Genomic DNA, 25,849 nt, shown 5'->3' on the forward strand with positions numbered 1-25,849 from the left:
AGGCTGAATCCTGAGAAGTCAGCAGTGTCCAGAGTTCTCATGTCCAGGAGGTGGGGAGACGGCCTATTCTGGATAGGGTTGCTCTTTCCTTGAAGGAGCAGGTCTACAACCTGGGGGTATTCCTTGATCCATCACTGTCACTGGAGGTTCAGGTGGCCTCAGTGGCTAGGAGTGTCTTTTTCCAGTTCTGGCTGGTTCACCAGCTTTGGTCCCTTTTGGTCAGAGAAGACTTGGCCACAGTGCTCCATGGTCTGGTAACTTCCAGACTGTATTATTGCAGTACACTCTTCATGGGGCTGCCCTTGAATACTCAGAAACTTCAGCTGGTCCAATATGCAGCTGCCAGATTGCTGACTGGGGTTCCCTTTAGCACTCAATATAACCCCTGATTTAAAAACAGCTGCATTGGTTGTCAGTTTGTTTCCAGGCCCAATTCAAGGTGCTCACGTTGGTGTTTAAAGCCTAAAAAACTTAGGTCCCAAATAGGACTGAAAGACCGCCTCCTTCCCTACAGACCTCTCAGGTGTTTAGATCAGCAGAGGGAGCCCTTTTGGTAGTTCTACCACCTCAGAAAATCGGGTGGTAGTGGCCCGGGAGAGGACATTCTCTGTGGCAGCCTCTAAGCTGTGGAACTCCCTCACCACCAAGGTGCGTCTGGCAACTTCATTGTACAACTTTTGGTGAATGCTGAAGACATACCTTTTTATCATAGCCTTCAACACCTGAGATGTATATTTTTAGGACCCACCCTGTTTCTGTGATGTTTAGGTTGTTTTTAACTGCTTGTAATTGTGTATTTAAAATTGTTGTGCCCGTCTCTGGGACCTTTGGGTGAAGGGTGGGGAATAAATTTCTAGTAATAATAAACATGCCCATTTCTTTCAGTCTCTCCTCATAGGATTTTGTTTCCAGTCCCTTATCATGCTTGTTGCTCTCCTTTGAATCTTTGAATTCCAGTTTGTCTGCATCCTTCTTAAAAAGTGCAGTGTCCAGAACCAGATGCAGTACTCAAGATCAGGCCTAACCAGTGCCGAATAGAGGAGAACTAATACTTCACACAATTAGGAAACTGTAATTCTGTAAATGCAGCCTAAAATAGTGTTTGCCTTTTTTGCAGCCACATTGCACTGTTGGCTGATATTCAGCTTGTGGTCAACAACAATTCCAAGACCCTATGTAGTATTGCTGAGCCAAGTATACCCCATCTTATAACTATGCATTTGGTTTCTTTTTTCTCAGTGTAGAGCTTTGCACTTATCCCTGTTAAATTTCATTCTGTTGTTTTCACAGCCCAGTGCTCCAGCCTATCAGGATTCCTTTGAATTTTGTTTCTGTCTTCCAAGCTATTAGCTGTCCCTCCCAATTTTGTATCATCTGCAAATTTGATAAGCGTTCCCAGCACCTCCTCATCTAAGTCCATTAATAAATATGTTGGAGGGTACTGGGCTCAGGATTGAGCCCTGTGATACCCTGCTTGTTGCCTCCCCCCATTCTGAGAAGGAGCCATTGATAAGCACTCTTTGAGTACAGTTGTGTAGCCAACTGGATCCACCTGACAGTTTTTCCGTCCAGCCCACATTCAGGTAGCTTGCTAATCATAATATCATGGGACACTTTGTCAAAAGTTTTGCTGAAGTCAAATATTTGCTAGTGAAATATTTTTAATTGACTAAAAATCTGACCAGCTTATTTTAAATACTTGGCAAAAATGCTCTCATGTAGGCAGTGATCTGACGTCTACCCTGCGGTGATTTCTGATATAATGAAGGCTGTTGGCCCTGCAGAAGTTGAGGTCCACAAATACACAATTTTTGCTTCCATCCGCTTCTGGCCCATGTTGTGTTGCACAGGGCTGTGGAGTTGGGAGTCGTGGAGTCAGAGTCGGGAGCAATTTTGGGTGGAGTCAAGAGTTGGTAGAAATGTTCTGATTCTGACTCCTTCATAAATGGCAAATGTATATTAACTAGTAATAACAAATTTACTGTAGTAAAATGGTAGCACAAGGCATTTCATCACCACCACGTGAATCCAGAGCTTGGAACAGTTACCTTTTTAAACTACAACTCCCATCAGCCCCAGGGATTGGGCTCGTGGGAGTTGTAGTTCAAAAAAAAAAAAACTTTTCCAGGCTCTGGATTCACGTGGTGGTGATGAAATGCCTTGTGCTACCATTTTACTACAGTAAATATGTTATTACTAGTTAATATACATTTGCCATTTATGAAGGAGTTGGAGTTGGACAGTAGAAAAATAGAGGAGTCGGAGGGCTGGCGTACCGACTCCACAGCCCTGGTGTTGCAAGTGCTGTTGTGTCAAAACCAGCTGTATAGAAAAGCTTTTCATCTTATACTGCTCTATTTAAACACATTTGTGAAGAAATATTTGGTGGTCTATAGGTTGACTGGTAAAATGACCAATCTTCCTCTTCAGTTGGTAGAAACTGCTGCCTCTGAAATGCACAAGTTGACTCAGCCCATGCTACTTTACTATTTTATTCTGTGTGACATGAAAAAATATCTGTCATAAAACACACAGGCAATGCAAGGATGAGAGGAAAGCTAGGTTGCTTGTGACTGTTAGCTTAACTTGATAAACGTACAACAGTAACTATATCTTGAAGCTTTTTTCATCCATGATTAAAAAACCTGAAAACCTGACTGCAAACTGCAAACCATGAACCTCTCAAATGTAGCCTCTAGAGGGTGCTTCTCCCCTTGGCTAAAAGCACCCTCTAAATTGGTGCTTCTCATGTGTTTGGAAGTGGGACCTACCTATAAACTTAGTCAACTTTTCAAGCCTTACTTTTCCCCTTTAGCAATAGAAAGTCCAAGGAATTTATGCAAATCTGCATAAATGTAGTGGAAGCAAATGCCAGTGGGTTTTCTACATAAGTGATTTAAGATTACAGCATTAAAGAACAAGTAAGTTGTTGCTTTGCTGTCACTTCTACAGTAAAGTCTTGCACAGAAAAGGAGTAACCTTTGGCCAGTACACAAGCTGGCTCTGTGCTATGCAAATGACTGATCATCTGACATTGAGGCCTGTGGGAAGTGAGCACTTACCAGTATCCTGTCGTCTTCCAGATATAGGCCATCCTTGTAAATAATTTGGACTCTTTCCTTCCTGTCTCCTGCTCTGTTAGGCCACTGCCCCCCATTGTTGCCAAGATGTTTTGGGGTGTTTGAATGGGCAACATTAATGCAGCATCTCACAGCTGGTTTGCAAACCCTAGTTTAAGCTAGCCATGCTTGATGCCGGTATAGAAAGGGACAGAGAAATTTTGCACATGAGAGGTACATGCGAGTTTCAGGCCTGCTCCTCTATCCATGATTAAGAGATTGGGCTTGTAATATGACCAAATGGTCTGTGTTAAGTCCTGTTGATTTCACTGACAGTAGTATGCTGACCCCCAGAGTGCCGCTAAGTAATCTGGAGGGGCTGCGAACAGTAAAGAAATGATTTTTTAAAGTCTTCTCACCCTGGATGCTGTCTGCTCCTCACTGCTGCTGCAGACAACACCCTCCCCTTGCTCCAAACAAGAGGGGAGGACTTTTGCTGAAGCAGCAGAGTGTCTTTCAGGTACGCCGAGGGCAGGTGTCTGCCTATAAAACACATGGCAGAAGCCAAAGGAGGCTGAGGGCGGAGCTACCAGGAAGAAGAGGGGATTACTATTGCCAGCTCCCAGCTCCTCGCACTGCCACTGCTGACAATGCCCTTGCTCAATGAGTGGGCTTTTCATGAAGCAAAAAAGAAGCAAGGCTGCAAGGAAAGGCTTTTCCCCCCTTCCTTCCTGGCAGCCGACCTGCCCGTCTTTCTTGGCTCTTGCTTCGCTGCCACCCACTTTTAAAAATTATTCTTATTTGCGAAGCTGTTCAGATCCCGTCTTCAGCCCAGACAGAGCCAAGAAGCAGTGAGGAATTGCACTCTATTTCTAAAGCTAAGTGTGTGTGCCAGCATCCCTTCTTTCTTCCACCTACACTCTGCTTCCCAATTTCTCTCTCCAAGATTATTATTTATTTATTACGTTTATACCCCACCTTTCTTTTTATGATAGAAACCCAAGGTGGCTTACATATGGTTCCCAGGTGGTCTCCCATCTAGGCACTGACCAGACCTGACCCTGCTTTGCTTCAGCAGGGAGCTGACCTTATGTGCCTTCAGACCATAGCCATGGGACCAAGATGCTGCAGCAGTTGAGGGCTTCCCCTCTCCCATGTGCCCGACTGCATGGACTCCTCAAGATGCAGGAGGGGCAGGTGTGTGTGTGTGTGTGCGCGCGCTTGCTGATCTGTCTTCTGCTCTGCTTTCATTGTCCAGTTGCATGCTAACCAAGTCATCAGTTCAGGATGATCACCTGAAGGCCTAAAAGCATTAACCCCCCCTCCTCAATCTGTGCACCTTGTTGTCTGTAGCGCGCAATCTAGCATCAGCAACACATTGCTGCTTTTTGATTATTATTAAAAGTGGATAGAGAAAAGTTTTTCTCCCTCTCTCATAATACTAGAACTCGTGGACAAAGAAGCTTAATGTTGGAAGATTTAGGACAGACAAAAAGAAGTACTTCTTTACTCAGCGCATAGGTATACTTTGGAATTTGCTCCCACAAGACGCAGTAATGGCCACCAGCTTGGATGGCTTTAAAAGAATTAGACAAATTCATGGAGGACAGGGCTATCAATGGCTACTAGCCATAACGGCTGTGCTCTGCCACCCTAGTTAGAGGCAGCATGCTTCTGAAAAGCAGTTGCCGGAAGCCTCAGGAGGAGAGAGTGTTCTTGCACTCGGGTCCTGCTTGCGGGCTTCCCTCAGGCACCTGGTTGGCCACTGTGAGAACAGGATGCTGGACTAGATGGGCCACTGGCCTGAATCAGCAGGGCTCTTCTTATGTTCTTATGTTCTTAAAAAGAAAAAAAAAGCTCAGTAGGTTGGGTGAGGCTGGGAGGCTGGGATCCTGGTATTGCTACAGAAATTTATTTATTTATTGCATTTATATCCCACCTTTCTTCCAAGTTGCTCAGGGTTGTGCACATCGTGTGTCCCCCTTTCCATTTTATCCTTACACCAACCCTGTGAGATAGGTCAGGCTGAGAGTCTGTTTGGTCCAAGGTCACCCAGTGGGCTTCATTGCTGGATGGGGATTTGAACCTGGAACTTAGCCTAACACTGTAACCCACGTGTTGGGAGACAGGACTGTACATCTTCAGACTGTGTGTGGGGGGGGGATACCAATTTGATTGGATCTTTGCATTAAGAAAATAAAGCAACACCTCCCTCTCTGCAGGGACCTTTTAATAGAAAGGGATATTTAGAGATACGATTTTGCCATGCACTAAAATATTTCTATCCCGCCTTCTACCCCTTAATGGGGCACTCAGGGTGGCTTACAGAACACACACACACACACACACACACACACACACACACACACACACACACACACACACACACACACACACACACACACACACACACACACACACACACACACACACACACACACACACACACACACACACACACACACACACACACACACACACACACACACACACACACACACACACACACACACACACACACACACACACACACACACACACACACACACACACACACACACACACACACACACACACACACACACACACACACACTATACCGAATAAAAACACAAGACAAAACAGAAAGTTAAAATACAATCATTTAAAATACAATAAGCATATATATGCAGACAAATCGAGAAACCTACGTGTACAAATATGGGGAGATAATAGTAAAAACCACAAGATAAAAAAATAGAACAAAAACAGAGATTAACAGAGATTAAAATTACAGTTAGCAGGGGGGTCATGACATTTTTTGAATTTACAAAGGGGGTCCCATACTCATAAAGGTTGGGAACCACTGCTTTAGATCACATACTAATTACTGCATGCTCTGGAGGAAAGATCTAACTCTATCTAGAACATGATTCAGTCCATGTACGCCATAGTATTGAGTTCACTTACTGATAACTACAACTTTAAAACTTAACAATAATACATCTTGCCAAAGTAAAATGCATTACTATTCATTCATTTCATGATTAGTTCAGCATTAGGGAATTTGGAGGCCCCAAGAGTCTCCGAGATTAGATGTAAAGGAAATTAGGATGTTGTTAGACCTGTGTATGCTGTTGCTGTGTTTCTGATATTAATAAATGGATATATAGTGGTTAGAGTTTGGACTATGACCTGGGAGACCAGGGTTCAAATCCCCACCCAGTCATGAAGCTCACTGGGTGACCTTGGGCCAGTCACTGCCCTCAGCCTCAGAGGAAGGCAATGGTAAACCACCTCTGAACACTGCTTACCATGAAAATCCTATTCATAGGGTCGCCATAAGTCGGGACTCTCAACAGCAGTTAATGAGGTTTCAACTAATTCTCAAGGACGCCGGACAAAGCAGACAAAAATAACTAACTTCTGCAGTTCAAAGATAGAAACAAGTCCTCCCACGCTTTCAAGGTCGGAGCAGAAAAATACATCTTATGAACATGATTGGTCAATTTCTAATTCGTCATGCTTGCATTTGGGGGAGTTTATTACAGAGGATGCAGCAAATTTAGCCCAAGAACTGATTCAAGCTACGGAACATTCCCCTCAGGATAAACAATTAGACTCAAAAAGCAAATTGGAAGATACCTTTTTCAACAGTATGCCCTCTAACACTTCTATGCCTTCCCTGGAATCATCCCATAGGGGGGACTCATTTGAATTATCACACGCGACTGAAATTGATTATTTCAATGACCCAAGAAAGCCTCATTCTTCGTTCTTGTATCCTTCACCATTAGAAGATAATTGCTATCGTACAACCACTCAAATGTTGATGCAGATTGCGGACTTTGTGGCTGAATCGAAATTATTACTTTCCACCTTAACTGAGCTACTTCGGAAAACTCCAGTTATATCAAAAACAGATAATATGTTAAACACTGTTGAACCAACCCGGAACGTTGTTACAAAATTTACACAAACAACAGTGATACAACAGCCCCATCTAGTGACTTCAAGTGGAACTTGTAGACGATCCAAAAAATCTTATAAACAGGAACAAAAGAAGAAACCAAAAAATCAGAAGACATCAAAATCACAACGAACCAACACTTTTAATTTTAATAAACTTTTCAAAATTTTGGATCCACCGAAATCCAAAAATAAGAATCAAAAGAGGAAGAAGAAAAAACAGAAGAAGAAGAAGAAGAAAAATAAAAACAAAAACAAAACCAATAATAAATCAGATGGAACAAATTTAGAAACTCTCTTACCACTACAAAAGAGTCCAGTAAAACTTACTCATTCTGACACAATAGACAAATTACCTCTGCAGTCATTTTCCACCCCAGGAAGTGTCCAAGTCTTACCTTTGAGGATACAAACCACCAAGAATTCAGAGGCACTACATAACTTAAAATCTAAGGGATGGAACCTAATCCTGAAAAGAAATATGCTAGTCATATCAAACTATCCAAAACCTTCAGGTTGGCTAAATCAACATTTGCGTAAACAACATTTATGTGATATTTTAGAAACTATAAGCCTTGGTATATTACATCTAGATCAGATTTCTTCTATAGAATATATTTTTTACAACTACACATCTGCTAGAGCCATGATAACGCTACGAGATGACATTATAACGAAACGTCTTTACAACAAAAGACAGAATCTATTAGAACAGGACTTACTGATTTCTAGAGTATTTATAAATACTGCTTATCCACAACCTTTGGTGCCGTCTAATTCTACAAGATCTGGTCCTTTAATGGAAAACAAAGCTGAGGCTACTGAATTCCTTGAGTTACAAGCTAAAGATAAATATGCTCCCTCTCTGGATAGACCCCATGCAACTTCTTCATCTCAGGAAGAGCTACGAGAAGTATCATATCCTACTATCAATAATCTTACCCCAGAGGAGTTGTTATTAATTGACTCTTATACATCACTGCCAGATAATTCAAAAAAAGAGATAACAAATCTTGAATTTTTGTTATCGACTTTAAAAACTCAAATATCAAAAAAACCCCTTAGGATTACAAAGGATGAATATACCAATTCAGACCATCTAAATTATGTCAAAGAAGATTTAGACATTTTAAAAAACTCATCTACGCAATCTCAGGGAAAGGACATGGTGGATATACTCCTTCCAACTATGTCCAGCAACTTTAACCATCTTCGATCGACCAAGATTAACTGGTCCTAATTCGACACTGAAATTGGTGTCGTGGAATATTGCGGGTTGGTTTAGTAAAATGCAAATTCCAACAGTTAAAGATTTTATATCGAATTATGATATTATATTAATCCAGGAATCTTGGGCACTAAATGAAATTTATCTAGATGGATTTACACCTTTTTCTCTAGAAGCCTCGCCAAGTAACGGGGGGAAGGCCCAAAGGAGGAGTTAGTATTTTAGTTACCACTAGATTAAGAGCAGAAGTGATTGCTCTGAACCCTCTTTTGGGACTAGCACTTCCAATATTAGTAAATTTTTCACAACTTACTTATCTAATTGTCAATGTCTACATTCCCCCTTGTAAAGATAAAAAAAGGATTAGAAACCATCTTCTGAATTTGGAGTCTTTTCTGTTAAATCTGATAGACTCCTTTCCAGAAGCAATGCTAATATTAGCTGGAGACTTCAACGCCAGAATGGGCACCTCAGATAAGGCACTGTATACTAAGTTCCTTATAGAACCACCTGAACTGGACGGCCCAGTAAACATCCCTTTGAGACAATCCAAGGACAAGGGCATAAATCAGGCTGGATTATATTTATTGCATTTGACAATGAAATTAAATTTGATACTTTTGAATGGGCGTACAAATGGAGATTTAGACGGTGAACTAACTTTTATAACGAATAATGGTGCATCTACCATTGATATGATCTTTGTATCCCAGGAAATTTTTAACTTGATAGAACTTTGTAAAATAATACCCAAACTTGAAAGTGATCATTTTCCGTTGACTATCTCAATTTACAGTAGGAACGATCCTCCATTTTTAGATCAATGTACCTTTGAAGTTTCAGAAGTAGAAACACGTCCAGCTAGAATAAAATGGATTCCTAAACTTCACTTGGAAATTACTGCTAGATTAAATTCCTCAGAATTGGTCTTTATTAAAAATCAATTTCTTTCAACTTATAGTGAAATTTCATCTTATCACCATCTCTACCAATTGTTGAATAATATACAAGAAACACTTAGATCATTTTCAACTTTACCCCTATCTAGAGATGGTCATAGAAATAAAATTTGGTTCGACCAAGAGTGTCTTGAAAGTAAGAAACAACTTAAAGCTTTACATCAAGCATATAAAATGCAGGGTACTCATGACTATTTGGAGAAATTTAGGAAAGCTAGGAAAAGCTTTAAGCTGTTAATAAAAACTAAAAAGAACCTTGCTCTAAGAGAAACATGGCAAAGTTTAATCCAGGCTTCCAAATTAAAGAATCCTACGTTATTCTGGCATATAATAACCCAGCATTGGCCTCAAGCAAGTTTTAAATTAGATTGTGCCATTGCTCCCTCTGTTTGGGAAAAATATTATGCAACTCTGTATCAAACTAGTGTGGCTAATATAGAGGCTCAGCTGGATCTACCTTCAGAATTTCCAATATGGCCAGCGGTTACAATAGAGGAAATGTTAGATCTTATAGCCTCTCTTAAACCAAATAAAGCCCCAGGTCCTGATAATATACCCCCTGAGGTTTTTAAATCAAATGCAAATTGGTGGGCTCCATTTTTGGCTGCCCTTTTTACCAATATTAATTCTTCTATGATTATTCCTGAGGGCTGGGGAACCGCAATAATAATTCCTATTTTTAAGAAAGGTTCTCGTCTAGACCCAGCAAATTATAGACCTATAAGTCGTCTTAATATAATATCAAAGCTATATGCCACCTACTTATACAGAAAACTTTTAGAATGGGTTAACCAAATGGATATACTAGCCCCAGAGCAAGCAGGCTTTCGGGTTGGTCATTCCCCCTACGATCACGTCTTGGTATTGAAGCATATCATCTCTAAGTATAGTAATAGTAAGGGCAAAGCCTTGCATACTGCCTTTGTCGATCTAAAAGCGGCATTCGATTCTATCTCCAGACCGAGACTTTGGGCGAAATTACAACATCTGGGAATCGATAGCCGTTTACTAGCTTTGATACAAGGTTTATATCGAAATACATCTCTTCAAATCCGTTGTAACAACAAAGGCCATCTAACAAAACAAATTCCTACCTCTAAGGGTGTGAAGCAGGGATGTATTCTTGCACCTTTATTATCTAATTTATATATTAATGATTTAATAGCTACAGTTGCACCCATTTCTTCTCATCCTCCAATGTTGGCCAAAATGCCAAGACCCTGTCTGTTATATGCCGACGATATAGTGCTCTTATCGCAGACACCGATTGGACTTAAAAGGTTAATAGCATCCTTAACATCTTTTTGCTCTAAAGAAGATCTAATAATTAACCATAATAAAACTAAAGTGGTAGTTTTTTCTAACAAAAGGACCAAATATCGGTGGAGGATGAATAACTTGCCTATAGAACAAGCTAAAAATATTAGATACCTTGGCATCATTTTACAATCAACAGGTTCTCAACAGCAACATGTTACTTCCACCTTGTTGAATGCCAGACGTACGACCAAATCTCTAATATCCTTTTTTCATAATAAAGGGGGTCGACTTATTTTCCCGGTTATAAAGGTATTTGTGGCCAAAATAATTGCACAACTTATATACGGAGCCCAGGTAAATACAACTACGAATTTTTCAAAGTTGGAAACGCTACAAAACTCTTTCTTAAGAGCTATATTAGCAGTTCCTACTTGTATACCTAACCACATTCTGAGATCAGAATGTGGAATGCAATCCATAGAGGCAATTATCTGGAAGTTAAGAATTCTTTATTGGTTAAAATTGATTTATAACCCTTCAAGTTTGGCCCCGCATGTTCTTTTAGATAACCATCATTCCCCTTGGGAAACAATGATTCATCATAAATTATCAATGTTAGGTCTCTCTCCTTTATATATATCACAACTGAACTATGAAACTGCTAGAGAACTAGTCAAACAATGAATTAAAGATATAGACTTTCAGAACCATCTTCTTATCAAGAAGCAAAGACATAACCCCAAATACTGTACATTAATGTCGTATTTGACGACCTTGGACCTCCCTAAATATCGTAGAGCATTTACTCTAATGAGATTAAATATCTTGCCCTCTGCTATTCTTTTTGGCAGATATAATAAAATCCCTTATTCAGAGAGATTATGCCCTTGCGATATGAAAGAACCTGAATCTAATGCTCATGTCCTTTTTCGTTGTTTATACTATCAAGATTTGAGAAGCAAACTAATTTCTCCCATTTTACGATCATTTCCAGGCAGGGACCAAGCTTTTTATCTAAACTATCTCTTAGGTGATCATTTAACTGAGGTGTCTTTAGTAGTTGCCAAATTTAGTGCTGCGGCCATCCAAATTAGGAAAATCAAAATGACTCAACTATCTGATAATTAAATTTTACATTGTTTTTAATGAATTCAAACACCTATGTACAGTGATGTATTATGATCGTTTTAATATTTCTGTGTGATTTTAACTGACTCTGTATGTCTTTTTCTGATTGGTCTATTGACTGTAATAAATCAAATCAAATCATTCATAGGGTCGCCATAAGTTGGAATCCACTTGAAGGCAGTACATTTACATTTAAATAAACAAGGTGAGAGATTTGAAGTCCTTCATAAGTTAACAAAGCTGGTACATATGCATCTATCATATATGTATATGGATTCTGGTAGTACTTACAGCACCATAGATCATGGACATTAGTACTTACAGGTCCCGAGACTACCCACGAAGTCTTCTGACTTCAGCAGAATGTGTATATGTGAAATCCAGTATAAACACAAAATCAGTGTTGGTGGCTTATGATACACCATTCTACTTCTCTGTATCTTGCTGAAGTTACCTCCTGAGCTTATATGTTGCCCTTGTTTGGTTACAGCTGCTCAATAGCCTTTCAGCCGTAAGCCAGCAGCCTAGCTTGCCAGATGCATTGCTTTAGCTTCCATGTTGCACGAAGGGGCAGGAGTGGCGGCTAAACTATTTGAGGGTAATCGTGTACAATTGATTGTATATTATTCATAGCATTTTTTCTTTGTAATTAAAGGTTTCAATGAATACTCATGAATTAGTAAAGTTTTCCCATAGCGTATCTCACATCGCAGAAAATTAAACAAAACTGAACAATAGATGGCAAAATGTGCAAATATGAAGTTGCAATACATCTTTTTCCAATTAGGCATATGAATGTTCAAGACAGTATACTGCTTTGTGTATACTGAAAGCTTTACCTGAGTGAGTCTGCAGTATAAGAGATGTAAATGTTCTGAGGATTCCTAATTTTTTTTCTAATACTTTTTGGAGAAATTGGAATTTATTTATTTATTATTTAATTTGTATCCCGCCCTTCCTCCCAAGCGGGAGCCCAGGGTGGCAAACAAAGCACTAAAACACTTTAAGATCTGTTTTTATGATGTTTTAAAATACATTAAAACAAAACAGCATTAAAAACATTTAAAAAAACAACCTTAACAAAGGGTTAAAAACATTATTGTAAGCTGTAGTTAGGTTTGAGAACAGAAAATAACAGACTATTAACTTGGCACACAGTTAATAGTATTACATTTTATGTGACATAAAATATGTGCATTTTCTTCAGTGAAAACATGATTCTAAATGTACTTGATGTAAGAAAGAGTTGTAAGCTGCTGCACCTTAAGGTACCTTAAGTACATCTTTACTTTTGCCATGTGGGAAAATCGGAATCAAACATTGGAAATTGAAACCTTCAAGATAAGAGGTTTTGTTATCTCTGCTTAGGGTGGAGAATGATGTTGGCATTATCAAGTAGAAATGGAAGCAACTTAATGTTTTGAAGTTTTATTTTCAAATATGCCTATAATTAAAGTGTAGCCATACATTTGGATATTAGTATAACTTTGAACTCTTCAATAGTGCGTCATAGAGGCTGCAGACCTAGCTGCAGTTTTACCTGAGGGTAAGCACCATTGAACTAAGCGTGTGACTCCAGAGTAACTAGGATCAAATTATAAGTGTCATAGAAGACAAAACCAACTATTCTGAGGCTCCGTTATATCCTCGTCCATCCCGGTAAAATGCCTCAAATGCTAAATAACTAGAAGTCTGTTGTCAGAACACTGTCTGAAAGTTCTATACCTTTAATCCGCAAGTTCCTTGATTTCAGCAAACAGAAGGTTGTATGAACTGAAAATTTAACTTCATCATAGTCTTGAATGTATCTGTATGCACATGCACAGACTTGCCAGTTCTTTGCCTAACATTGAAGATAAAAGAACAACTGGAGGCTGTACTGGCAAAGTCTTTGTATGTTATAGGAACAATATACTTGGCAGTCTTTGAGATTAAATACTTTATGTTCTGTTCTGCAACAACTGAAAGTACTTTTTTCAACCAAGCCTGAAGTGTTGCTGGTTTAGCAATCCAGTCAGGTGGGGGTGGAGCAGGAACAACTTTTTTAAAGCTTTCGCAGACAAAAGTGATTTAATTTGTCGCTTTCTATAGCATTCTTAAAGCAAGTGTAATTAATTACCTTACTTAACTTTGTTCCATTGTGAAGTTGAGTGTCTTACACTGCCCCTGGAGAAAACACAACCCTACAAAACCCCAGGCATTTTAATGCGTACTATTAATATTTATTGATGTATTTTGCTGCTGCTTTGATTATTTTTGTTTACGTCTGTTTGATTTGATTCTATTGTATTATTGTATTTATATATTTTCTGATTGTTTTATTGTTATGTACACTGCCCAGAGAGCCCTTGGGCTTAGGGCGGTATATAAATTAAATAAATAAATAAAAGGAAACAAAATTCTCTAGCATTTCTGAATTGTTTGATAACAGCTGTGTCATGACATGGTATCAAGTCACAGTCTCCAGCTTCCCTTATTCTTACGCATCTGTATTTAGTAAATAGAGAACACAAAAATTAACTAAATGGCTTCAAATGTTAGAGTGCTTTGGCAGTTAATGGCAACCTTGTTCTGTTTGGCTGTGTATTACAGTTGTTGTATGAATTTATCATTCTCATTTCTAAGGCTTTGACAAAAACTTCTTAAAGACACTAGGCAGAGTGAAACTACTTAAGTTGAACCTGCCTATTTTTGAACAAATAATCTGAAAACCTTTTTTCCTCCAGCAGCTTTGGCAAGTCCCCTCTTACTGCAGAGAGATTGCACAAAAGGGCCTGAGGTATGGTGTCAGAACTTGCAAACTGCATCTCATTGCAGTGCAGTTAAACATTGTCGACAAACTGTTTGGAACAAGCCTGCAGTGGTAAGTCCAACTGTGAAATTGGATGTGATGATAAACTGAATCTGAACAGATAATACCTTGAACTAATTTGAGTTTCTCTGGTAGGTTTAATTGCTTCACAATTCATACTTGAACAAAGCAAGCATACCAGCTGAGTGCTATAACAAATTACATTGGTTTGCAGCTAAATAGAAATTTTGTACTACTTGGGAGCAACATCCAAACCTTTGATCATATAGTTGCATGTCTTTTGCTTAGAAGGAGAGGGCACTTCTGACTCGCAATGCACATACAAAGATACTGATCATGATAACTTGAGTTGAAAGTTAGATACTCAGGACTTTCTGGAAGCAAGGATAGGTCATCACTGGACAGAACTCTTCCTGTATGTGAAGGAACACGTAATCTCCTGGTAGCTTTTGGCATTTGACACATAATCTCCTGGTAGCTTATGGCATTTTGGCATTTGTTAACCGGGGCTGGTTACAGGGACCATACAACCCCCCTGTTACAACAGCTCCACTGGCTGCCAGTTTGTTTCCGGTCACAATTCAAAGTGCTGGTTTTGACCTACAAAGCCCTATACGGCTCAGGTCCAGGTTATTTGACAGATCGTATCTCCCTACATGAATCTGTCCGGGACTTGAGATCTTCAGGTGAGGCCCTTCTTGCGCTCCCCACACCTTCGCAAGTACATATGACACGGACACGAGATAGGGCCTTTTCGGTGGCCGCCCCTAGGTTATGGAACTCCCGAGTGAGGTGCGATTAGCTCCCTCCTTGCCGTCTTTCCGACGACAAGTAAAGACTGTTTTATTTCAGTGGGCATTTGGGATAGAAAACGACAAGGATTAAGTGTCATAGGATTGGTGACTATATTATATGATTTTATTATTTTAAATTGTCCGCTGTTTTTAACGTATGTTCTATGGTTTTAATTTTTCTCATCGTTTAATTCTTTTTTAATTGTATACTTCTGTATGTTTTAATGGTGTTGTTTTTAGTTGTAAGCCGCTCTGAGTCCTATTGGAAAAAGGGTGGGGTAGAAATAAAGTTTATTATTATACTTCACATTATTAAATACCTCATCTAGTGACCCAGTTCAGACAAATAATCTCTTAAATGAACTATGGTTTATTGGACTAAAAACAAATGGTCCCATGCATTCTTGTCTTGCATGCCACAATAGATCACTACTAGAGTTTGTCAAAACACAGGTTCTCGTTGTTACAAAGCTAGGAAGTTGGCTTAACTTGCTGCCTGCTATAGCCTAGAACAGAACATGTATGCTATTGCAGTTACTTTTATTATTGAATACATTTCTTGTTAGTACTTCATCATTACTGATCCTACAGCAGATCGCAATGACATGTAAAATTAATCTGTTAGATTATGGTTTTAACAGACAGGGGCAGCTAAAATGACATTAAAACAAATGCCTAAATTCTATTTATTATTTGATTTATATCCCACCCTTCCTCCCAACAGGAGCCCAGGTCAGCAAACAAAAGCACTGAAAACACTTTAAAACATCATAAAAACAGACTTTAAAATACATTAAAACAAATCATCTTTAAAAACATTTTTTTAAAAAAGCTCTGAAGACATCTTAAAAAAGAAAAAAGGTTAAAAACATATTGCTTTTTTAAAAAAGGTTTAAAAAACGTATTAAAAAGCAATTCCAACACAGACGCAGACTGGGATAAATAGTCTCTTAACATTGCCACAACCCTGCATAGTGGGTTCAACTTCTCAATATGCGACTGGCTCGGTTAACACTGTATGTGGGAGTGGAACCACCATATCACGTGCAGGTATATTCAGAGTACTCTGTTGTTGGCGATAATGCTGTGTTTTACATGGTAACTAGTTTCCCAAGAGATGTTTAACTGCATGATTATGTTTTGCATGATTATGTTTTGTGAATGTTGCTTCTGCATCTAATACTAGTTTGGCATTCCCTTAAACAGAGTAGAGATAGGGTAGAAATTAGTTTGGTTCCCATTTTTATGCAAGCCTAACTAATATGTACTTCCAAACCAGTACATTGAGAGTAACATAGCTGACAATATCAAAAGCTGCTTAGGGGTCAAAGAGAATCAGTAGGGTTGCGCTGTCTTTCCAGCAGAGATCATTCATAAGGGCAAGCAAAGCTGTATCAGTACTGAACCCTGGCTGGAACCCCAGTTGAAATGGGTCCAAATAATCAGTTTCCTCTGAAAACATCTGAAGCTAAAGGGTGTATTTACAACTGGGTACTGACTGTCACAAACCTTTGGGTCCAGGGAGGGCTTTGTAAGGAGTGGTCACACTAGCCTCCTTTGAAGCTGCTGGCACCATCCCGTCACATACAGAAGTATTTCAGTGCCCCCTGGACCCACCCAGTTAATTCAGCTTGCTGTTAAAAGTCAAGGCTGCGTGTGATTGATCTACATCTTCTGGCCTCAGCAGTTGAATTTTATCACCCACAACCTGACTAAACAATGCTCTGGACACTTCTGCTTGAATTGGTTCATACAAATGTGAACAACTAACCGTAATCTCTCTTTAGGGAAAGAGCAGAACTAGTGTAGTATTAGGCAGTAATATATATGTCCTTATTGATCAAAACTGTCTTGTCTTCTCAGAAAAGTATCCCTTGTGACTTGTGCAAAGAAGTTGTAACTGTGGTTGGGAAGGTCTTGAAGGACAATGCTACAGAGGTAAGAGTGGTGCTTCTCAGTGGTCTAATCTGATAAATAAATTGCAGGAGACTATAACTTCATGCTCTTCGTACCAAAACTTATCACGAATGTACAATACATTACTGTTTCTAAATTAGAAGTAGTCCTGTTGAAATTGAGTTTGTATCACATTTTCATACATTGTGAGCCCTTAGGGGACAGGAATTTTTAAAATTTGGAGAACATTGATGTCAGCTGCTCTGAACCCATGGGCTAGAGCAGGATATAAGTCAAATGCATATAAAGTTCATCCCCCAAATAGCTTCCTCAATTAAAATTAAAATTGCATTAACAGATAGTTGAACAGGAGTGTAGGGGAAAAAGTTCTTTACTCTCTGCTGGTAGGCAAAGACTGCATGACCTTCCTTGGTGGCAGAGAGATATTATGCTCACTTGGACTATACCACATAAGGAGCTGTAGGCTGCAAGAGTTGGTCCTTATATTCAGGATAGTTTTTAAGGCTGCTCTGTAAAAAGCACTACTGGTGCATTAATTTTAATAGCCCTGTGCCATGGTTTGAGCATAATTAAGGGTTTCTTGCCAGAAATGAAAAGCAGGCAACTCTGTTATTTATTTTTATTTATTTATTTTTATTTAGTTTAATTTATATACCGCCCTAAGCCCGAAGGCTCTCTGGGCGGTGTACAAAAAGATAAAAACAAGCACAATATATAAATACAATAAATACAATAAATAATAATAAAAAACAAACAAACAATAATGAACCAAACAACATCCAAAATACGGAAATGCTGTTTAAAATACACTTTATGTATTATGTTCTGTCCATGAGAGTATATTAATCTAAATATTTTCTGTTGCAGGAAGAAATAAATGCCTACATAACTAAAGTATGTGAGTTTCTTCCTGACCCAGACCTAGTAAGTCAATGCAAGGATATAGTGGATGCTTACTTGCCAAACATTCTGGACATAATCAAGGAAGAACTTGTAAGTAGACTACTAAATGTGAAGCAATTTTATTTCGAGGAAATACCCGATTCTGTAACCAGAATAAATTTGACAAGCTTAGCCAGTTTGCCTGCTTTTGCTTGCCGAGCCTAGTACTTAACTTTTTCCAGAATTTAGATGGGGGGCAGGAGGAAGTATTTTAATGGCCTGAACTAGAAGAAGGGGAATAGTAATTGTCGGGAGAAATTTAAGATTGTGCAAGCTGTTGAATTCCTGTTCTGATTTCTGAAAGGCATACCAAGTTCTACTCTAGTTCTCAAGGGTACTTGGCTGGGATTTCCTGTGCTGCGGAATATAAAGTGCATAGAGGCAAATAAACATGGATTGTTCTCCGATCTTTAGGATAATCCTGAAGTTGTATGCAGTGCACTTACATTGTGCCAGTCTCTTCAGAAGCACCTGGCAACAATAAAATTACAGAAACAGCTTCAGTCTAACAAGATTCCTGAACTAGACTTCTCTGAAGTGGCATCTCCCTTCATGGCTAATGTGCCATTACTCCTCTACCCTCAGGACAAGCCCAAGCAAGAATCTCAGGTGAGAATGTAGCATGTCTGACCCTAACTTCAGTGGGGTTGTACAAGAAAGGGTTTATTCCTGTGCAGTACAGTTCTATGCATAATGGGCTTATTTGGTCTCAGCATTGCCAAACAACATCTCTTAGATACGCTGTTAAAGTATTCCACTGCATCTACGAATTGAATTACTAAAACACTGGTTCATTACCCCACTTCTCTACGGAATCAGAAGCAACAAAAATAAGACATTGTATCAGTATGTAAACACATAACTAGGGCTGTGCACCAGATGTGGACAGATCAGAAACCAAAATTGTGCGGTTTGGGGCCAATTTATATCCTATCCAGATTGGGTTGAAATAGCTATAAATGTCTACAGAGCGGATCAGCTAGTCCCAAATCAACTTATAGAGATTTGTATAGATCTGTAGCTCAAACAGTCTCTAGTGAACCTGGACTGGGTATCTTTGCAATGGAGCAATTACAACACCATATAAGGAGAACAGTAGGGTGGGGAGAGAGGGATGAAGGCTAGAATACTATTACCCCACCCAGTGCTCTTCAGTCACAGTGCTTGGAAGGGGTGAAGTCTTAATATGCAGAAATGTTTTGTAAATTCTGTCAGAAAATGTTGTGGTTGGGTGGCATTTGTTCAGTGGTGTGTTTTCTGTTCTTTCCCAATCAATCCCAGCCCTATCCTTATTTACAGGTTTTCTTTGAAAAGTTTGTCATCTGTGTTTTTTGTTCTAGTGTCATTGCTAAGAATTGTTATTAAACCTTCTGGGCATATTTAGCCACAGCTTTCGGAATTCAGTATTTTCCATTTGCTACCCACAAACAATAAGAAGCAACCAGCTTGTGTGGTATTTTTTGTTATATCATTCAGCCAATCAACCCTTGTGGGCATATTAGCCAGCATTCTGAGAAGAATGGATTATTATTCTTTTCAGTTGCTAATCACAGTGACCATTATTAATATTAAAAAATCTGTCTTTGAAAAAGCAAATTGTAAAGGTGGCTAGCATGAAACCCTCTGGAGCTATCTACCTGAAATCTGGCAAGGTTAATCTCCTTTATAGGGGCTACCATGTCCCTACGTGCATACTTCCATAGTACTGCCAGTCCATGCCTGCCTAATGCTACCTAATGTGTCTAGTATTGCAAACCTAATTTTAAAAAAGCTCTTTTTTTCAAAATTTTGAAGAAGGAATAGGGGAAACAGTATGGCATGAGTGAGTAAGCAGTTCTTAAAAATTGTTTTGGGAAAAGCATATTTTAATGTGGCTAACATAAAAGCCCCTGGAGCTATCTGCCTGCAATGTGACCTATATAGCAGGTACCATGTCTCCAAATTTCATGTTCCTAGGTAAAAATAACAAAAGGGTTATGGCCATTTTTGGGGTTTGCAGTGTAAATCAATGGAATCTATAGAGATTTGTAATATCCGAATTGTGATCTGGATTAGGATCAGGTCTGAATCTGTCCGGACTAGATTGGGTGCAATCTGTATTTATAAATTGGAGCCACAATCGGATTGAGAGTCTTAAGCACAGCCCCAATACATAGCTGATGTTTGCCAGTGTCTCTTGTATTGAAACTGATTTATTGAAGGCATTTCAGAATACAACAAAAAGCTTTGTTCCGTTTCTGCTTCTAAGATGTAGTCTTACTAAAATGCACTAAACGCCTGCTTGTTTGTTGCAGGGAAGCGGGAATGTATGTCAAGACTGTGTTCAACTAGTAACTGACCTTCAGGAAGCTGTAAGGACCAATTCAACCTTTGTGAGTTCTCTAATTGAGCATGCCAAAGAAGAATGTGAACGTGTGGAACCTGCATTCGCTGATTTGGTAATTGAGTAGATTTGGTTATTTTTACTTTGTGCCACTGGGATATGTGCTACAGAAAAGTAGGAAATGATTGGATTTTTGATGCTTGATTCCTAGTTTTTCCCTAGGTAGCATGCCATCATGTGGGTTATAATGCCATCTAGCATCCGAAGGCAAGAATGTATTGAAGTCAAGGCCTGGGCAACAAAGCCCCTCCCACTCCAGTTCGTTCTTGCCTTTGTCCGAGGCAGTTATACCTATGTGTAGTGTAGTGAGCTTTTTGTACGAAAGTTTGTGTGATTGTGGTGTAGGAGAGTGTGTGTGGGGTTCAGGGTTGTCTTTATTCCTAGCCTTTCCCCCCCTCCTCTTTGGAGTTTGGTTGTTCCTCCCCCCTTCCTCTCCTTCTTCAGTTTTGAGGTAGTTTGGGTTGCTTTGGGGTGGCTTGTTAATTTGTTCTCCCCCTCCCCATTTCTAACTACCTGTCCCTTTTTGTTTTTTGGGGACAGCGGAGGCTGCTACAGCGGGAGCTTGCTCTACCGTGACCCGCCTGTTGCTGTGTCTGCTTGCAGCTCACGGCGGCAGATTTTTTTTCCTGGCGGCCTCTGTCCCTCCGTGTTGAGGCTGCTTTGGTACATCCCATGTGATGGCATGCTACCTGGGGAAAACGGACCATTGGTCTCACCTGAAGGGTGGTTTTCTCAGGTATCATGCCATCACGGCCCTTCCTGTTGGAGGATACCTGGAGTTTTGTACCATCTTTCAAATTATTACTCTTCGGAGTTGTACTGTTTTAGATTGTGTAATCAAGTCAAGACCTTGCTAGATCTATTAGGAACAAATGTGGTTCTGTGTTACTTGGGTCAGTGTCTCTGTTTTTCTTGCTGGTAGCCCTGTTGGCCCTTTGTTCTTTCTTGGATATCTCACTTCAGACTTGTCGCAAATGAACTGGAGTGAGAGGGGCTTTGTTGCCCCAGGTCTTGACTTCAATACATTCTTCCCTTTGGATGCTAGATGGTGCTATAACCCACGTGATGGCATGATACCTGGGGGAAAAAACCCTTCAGGTGAGACCAATGGTCCATTTCCTCATAGTTTGTCATTTTTAAAGGCTAAGCTGTCATTTTTCTGAGTCAAGCTTGGTCTATTTCCACAGTGACTTTAAGTGCATGTTGTTTAAGCACTAATTTTATTTGGTAAGTCTAGAGAGCTTGTGGGCAGACCAGGATCAGGGAGATGAGGTTCAAAACCCAACTTTGTCATGATATTCACTTGGTGATGTTGGCAGGATCACCATCTATCTGTATGCTCATTCTTGCAGCAAACCTAGGACGTAAAAGGGGAGGTATGAGTGAGTTCCTCAGATGGATTGGATCAAAACTCAAGTTGTAAAAGAACTTATTTTGGGAGCACTTGAGCAGTACAGTGCTTTAAGTGGTGTACTCTGTATTTACTGTCCATCTTAAATCTTCTCCCTCTAATAGTGCAAGTCCTACATCTCCCAATATTCAGACTTGGCTATCCAGATGTTGATGCATATGGTAAGATGATATTGTTTGTTAACAGTCATACTTTCTATTCTGAAGAGGTCACTAATATATGTGCCACAAGCATTAACTAGCAATTACCTTGATAACATTTGTCATAAGTGAAGAGTGCCTGACTTCAAAGACTAGAGAACACTTGTTTTTTAAATGTTCATTTTCTTTAAAGTGTGTACCCAACTGCTTGCAATCATTTTTGTATGAACAAAAGTTAAATGAAAGATACTGAAGCACCATCTGGATCAATGGTGGCAAAAACTAGTCTTAATGTGAATAGTATTGAATCTGTCTCCACTCGGGCATTTTCCATACTGGTTTCAGTGGTCGGCGTCTGCCAGGAATGAGTAAATGTTGGCTTTAAATGTAGCAAAATAAGAACAATGCATCCCACTCTGGATTTCACTCCTGGCAAGACTTTCTGCCTCTGAAAATCTCCTAAGCACCTTTCAGTTGCTCAATTATTTTCTTGTTAACTGACCTTGTTTTCCTTTCTCTTCATTCCGGCAACAGCAGGAACAGGTATGTGAGAAACTTGCTTGTGGTGGTACCTTGCTTCTGTCTCCCCACCCCCACCTGGGGCTGTAGTTTCATCTCTTGCTAACTTAGTGGTAGAAGTGGTGTGATTGAGTTCAACTTTGACAGATTCAAGGAACGGATAGCGGCTTTGGAAAGATTATTTTCAAGTGCCAGTTGACATTTCATCTTGACTATTCTTAGTCAAATGGGCTCACAATTTTGATTAACTTCTGACTTTTATTTTAGTAACTAAGCTTCAAAGGGCCCCATGAAGCCCAATACTCTACCTTGTAGGGAAATGCAGTGAATAGGCTTTTCGGAACCCCAGAACATTATTTGAGAAGAGCTGTTAATTTCCAAGTAAAATTTTTAAGGCCGATTTATGCCAACAATACAAGAACTCTCCTCCCCTACTTTCGCAATATGATAACGCCCATATGATTCCCCCAGCACTACTGTCTCGAGAGTCTGATCCCACAGTGGTTTCTTGGACGGATAGGAGATTTCTGGCTCCAAACGAAATCGGATATAATAGTCAACCACCACAGCCACTAAACCCCCAAGTTAGTGTGGGCAAACTCCCCACCACAAATGTCAGTGTAATAAGACCTGAATTAGAGCTAATTTCCCTCTGCCCCGTTCCAAACCACTGAAATCCATTGTGTCAAGATGTGGATAACTTAACAATTGATCTGCAAAGTGATCCTCCTGTTACATTATCTCCAGCACCATCTACTATACTATATTGGAATATAGCGGGCTGGAAAAATAAAAGTAACGACCAGGAATTACTATCTTTCCTTCATGGGTTCGATATTCTATGTTTTCAAGAAACATGGTTGACAGATGACCAACCTATGTTGATTAATGGATTTAAATGCTGGACTAAGCCTGCCACACGTAAGGCCCAAAAAGGTCGGGCCAGTGGAGGTTTAGCCCTCCTAATTTCTACTGACCTAAATGTAGTAGTATCGGAGGTTTTATGCCCACCCCCGCAAATTGCCAGGTCTTAATTATAACACCGAAAACATCCCCAGAACTTCTCCACCACTTTATGTTTCCTTTCATCTGTATCAATGTTTATTTTCCACCTTGCTGTCCAGTCCTTCGTAACCAGCTTTGGCATGATTTTCTGGACTTTATTGATTTAATTTACCAAAAATATCCCAGTTATAGTTTAATAATTGGCGGGGATTTCAATGCCAGGATGGGTCCCAATCTCTTAAGATCCTTGGATCATTCAGATCTAATGTTAGGAGACCCCTTTTATTTGCCCCGCACATCATGTGACAAGACAACAAATATAAATGGCCACAATCTGTTTAAGCTATTGATTAAAGCACATCTATTATGTCTTAATGGATCGAAATTTGACCAGTCCAAGGGGTTTTTCACTTTCATCAATAGTAAAGGAGCTAGCATGGTTGATTATATCTTGGTTTTTCCCCAGTTGTTAGAAATTGTAAATAAACTAGATATACTAGATCGATCCGATAGTGACCACCTCCCCCTATTATTGTCCCTGTCCTCACCAATTACTCACACGCCTAAATTACAAACTTCGCCCAATCCTTTAATATCCCAAGGGCCAAAACGACGAAAATGGTCCCCTCTTTTATTAGAGGAGACTAGAATACTATTAACGTCCCCTAGGTGTATGGATCTACGACAAAAAGCTACATGTCAAACAAATGACATTGTAAAGATTTTTGAACAGATTCTTGATCAATTCCATCCTGCTGTCACCTCATCAATTGTCACCCAAGCTGGTTTTCGAACAGGCCTTAAGCCATGGTTCGATAAATATTGTAGGGCTAAGAAGAAACAACTTTGTTATCAAACCCGTTTTACAAGGCTACACTATTCGGAATCGGCGGTTGCCAAACTTTTACAATTAAAAAAAGAATACAATAATGTATTGAAAAATAAAAGATTATCATATTCTATTAAATTTTGGCATTGCCTTGACCTAGCAGCCCGCCAAGGAAGTCAGCAGGAATTTTGGAGCCTGATTCACGTCTCCCTTTATGATAAATCTATAAATTCAATCCCTCCAATTCTTCCAGATACTTGGGTCACACATTTTCAAACTATATTTGATGATTTAATACCATCAACCCAAAGCTTGCCATCTCTTCCTCCAGACTCTCCAGTATGGCCCCCAGTGTCGGTCGAGGAAATTGACAAATTAATCAAGTCTCTACGTTTAGGCAAGGCCCCTGGCCAGGACATGATTCCTCCCGACCTATACCAAGCCTACTCCCTATGGTGGTGCCCCATCCTGGCGGCTCTGTTTACTAAAATAAATAATACTGGATGTATTCCCCAGGGGTGGGGAACGAGCATAGTGATTCCGATATTCAAGAAGGGTGATCCCGCCTTACCTTCAAATTATAGACCTATCAGCCTTCTTGATGTTGCAGCAAAGCTCTATGGGCGATATTTATTAAATAAACTCCGCGATTGGGATAGGGAACATTCCATTATATCTGAAGTCCAGGCAGGTTTCAGAGAGGGAGCCAGCACGCTGGACCAATTGTTTATATTGCATCATCTCATTGGGAAAGTTAAAAAGGGCCCATTGCATTCTCTTTACTTAGCTTTTATTGATTTTGCCTCGGCCTTTGATTCTGTCGATCGCACTTTACTATGGCAGAAACTAGATAAGGCTGGCTTAGATAAAAGGCTTTTATGGCTTCTTCAAATTCTCCATTATGATACAGTCATAAGAATACGCCTGGGACTTAATGGTACGCTTTCCCAAAAAATCCCAATGATGAAAGGAGTCAAACAGGGATGCATACTGGCGCCATTTTTATTCAACTTTTTCATCAATGATATTGTCCCAGTAATGGCCTCACCAGAGTTTTTTCCTCCAGCGGTCAGGAACAGGAAGGTTCCTGTTCTACTTTACGCTGATGACTTACTTCTATTATCACAGAACAAGATTGGCTTTAAACGTATGCTTTTGGCACTACAGGAATATAGTGATTCCCAATCTTTAAAAATTAACTATTCAAAGTCAAAAATAATGGTGTGTGGGAGATACAGCAGATCCAGAACCATCTGGAGACTAAATGGCCACACTCTAGAGCAAGTATCCTCCTTTAAATACTTGGGAATACATATAAACAACCAATTACACTGGCCCCACCAGTTAGCGTATATCAAACTACAAGCTCTCAGAACATTGGGCCTATTTAAAAAAAAACTTTTTTACTCAAAGGGTGGCCAGCTAGTAAGACCTATGCTCAATCTCTATAAAGCTAAGCTTCTTCCCACAATTTTGTATGGAAATGAGATCTGGGGCCACTCACTAAGGATGACC

At 39.7% G+C, this 25,849-nt stretch overlaps 1 protein-coding gene across 2 annotated transcripts in view; it reads left to right on the forward strand.

The window, feature by feature from the left end:
• The window catches only part of LOC133388838 (prosaposin-like), a 43,960-nt gene that overhangs the window by 6,300 nt on the left and 11,811 nt on the right, over nt 1-25,849 (forward strand). Inside the window, exons 2-7 of one of the 2 annotated variants that reach the window (XM_061635250.1) lie at nt 14,309-14,445; nt 17,052-17,126; nt 17,973-18,098; nt 18,462-18,656; nt 20,342-20,485; nt 21,946-22,002. In XM_061635250.1, the coding sequence (XP_061491234.1) occupies nt 14,309-14,445; nt 17,052-17,126; nt 17,973-18,098; nt 18,462-18,656; nt 20,342-20,485; nt 21,946-22,002 (734 nt within the window). The remainder of the gene's footprint in view (nt 1-14,308; nt 14,446-17,051; nt 17,127-17,972; nt 18,099-18,461; nt 18,657-20,341; nt 20,486-21,945; nt 22,003-25,849) is intronic. The other variant, XM_061635251.1, reaches the window with a different exon arrangement.

The sequence above is a fragment of the Rhineura floridana genome, chromosome 7 (genome assembly GCF_030035675.1).
Source record: "Rhineura floridana isolate rRhiFlo1 chromosome 7, rRhiFlo1.hap2, whole genome shotgun sequence".
NCBI classification, from domain to species: domain Eukaryota; kingdom Metazoa; phylum Chordata; class Lepidosauria; order Squamata; family Rhineuridae; genus Rhineura; species Rhineura floridana.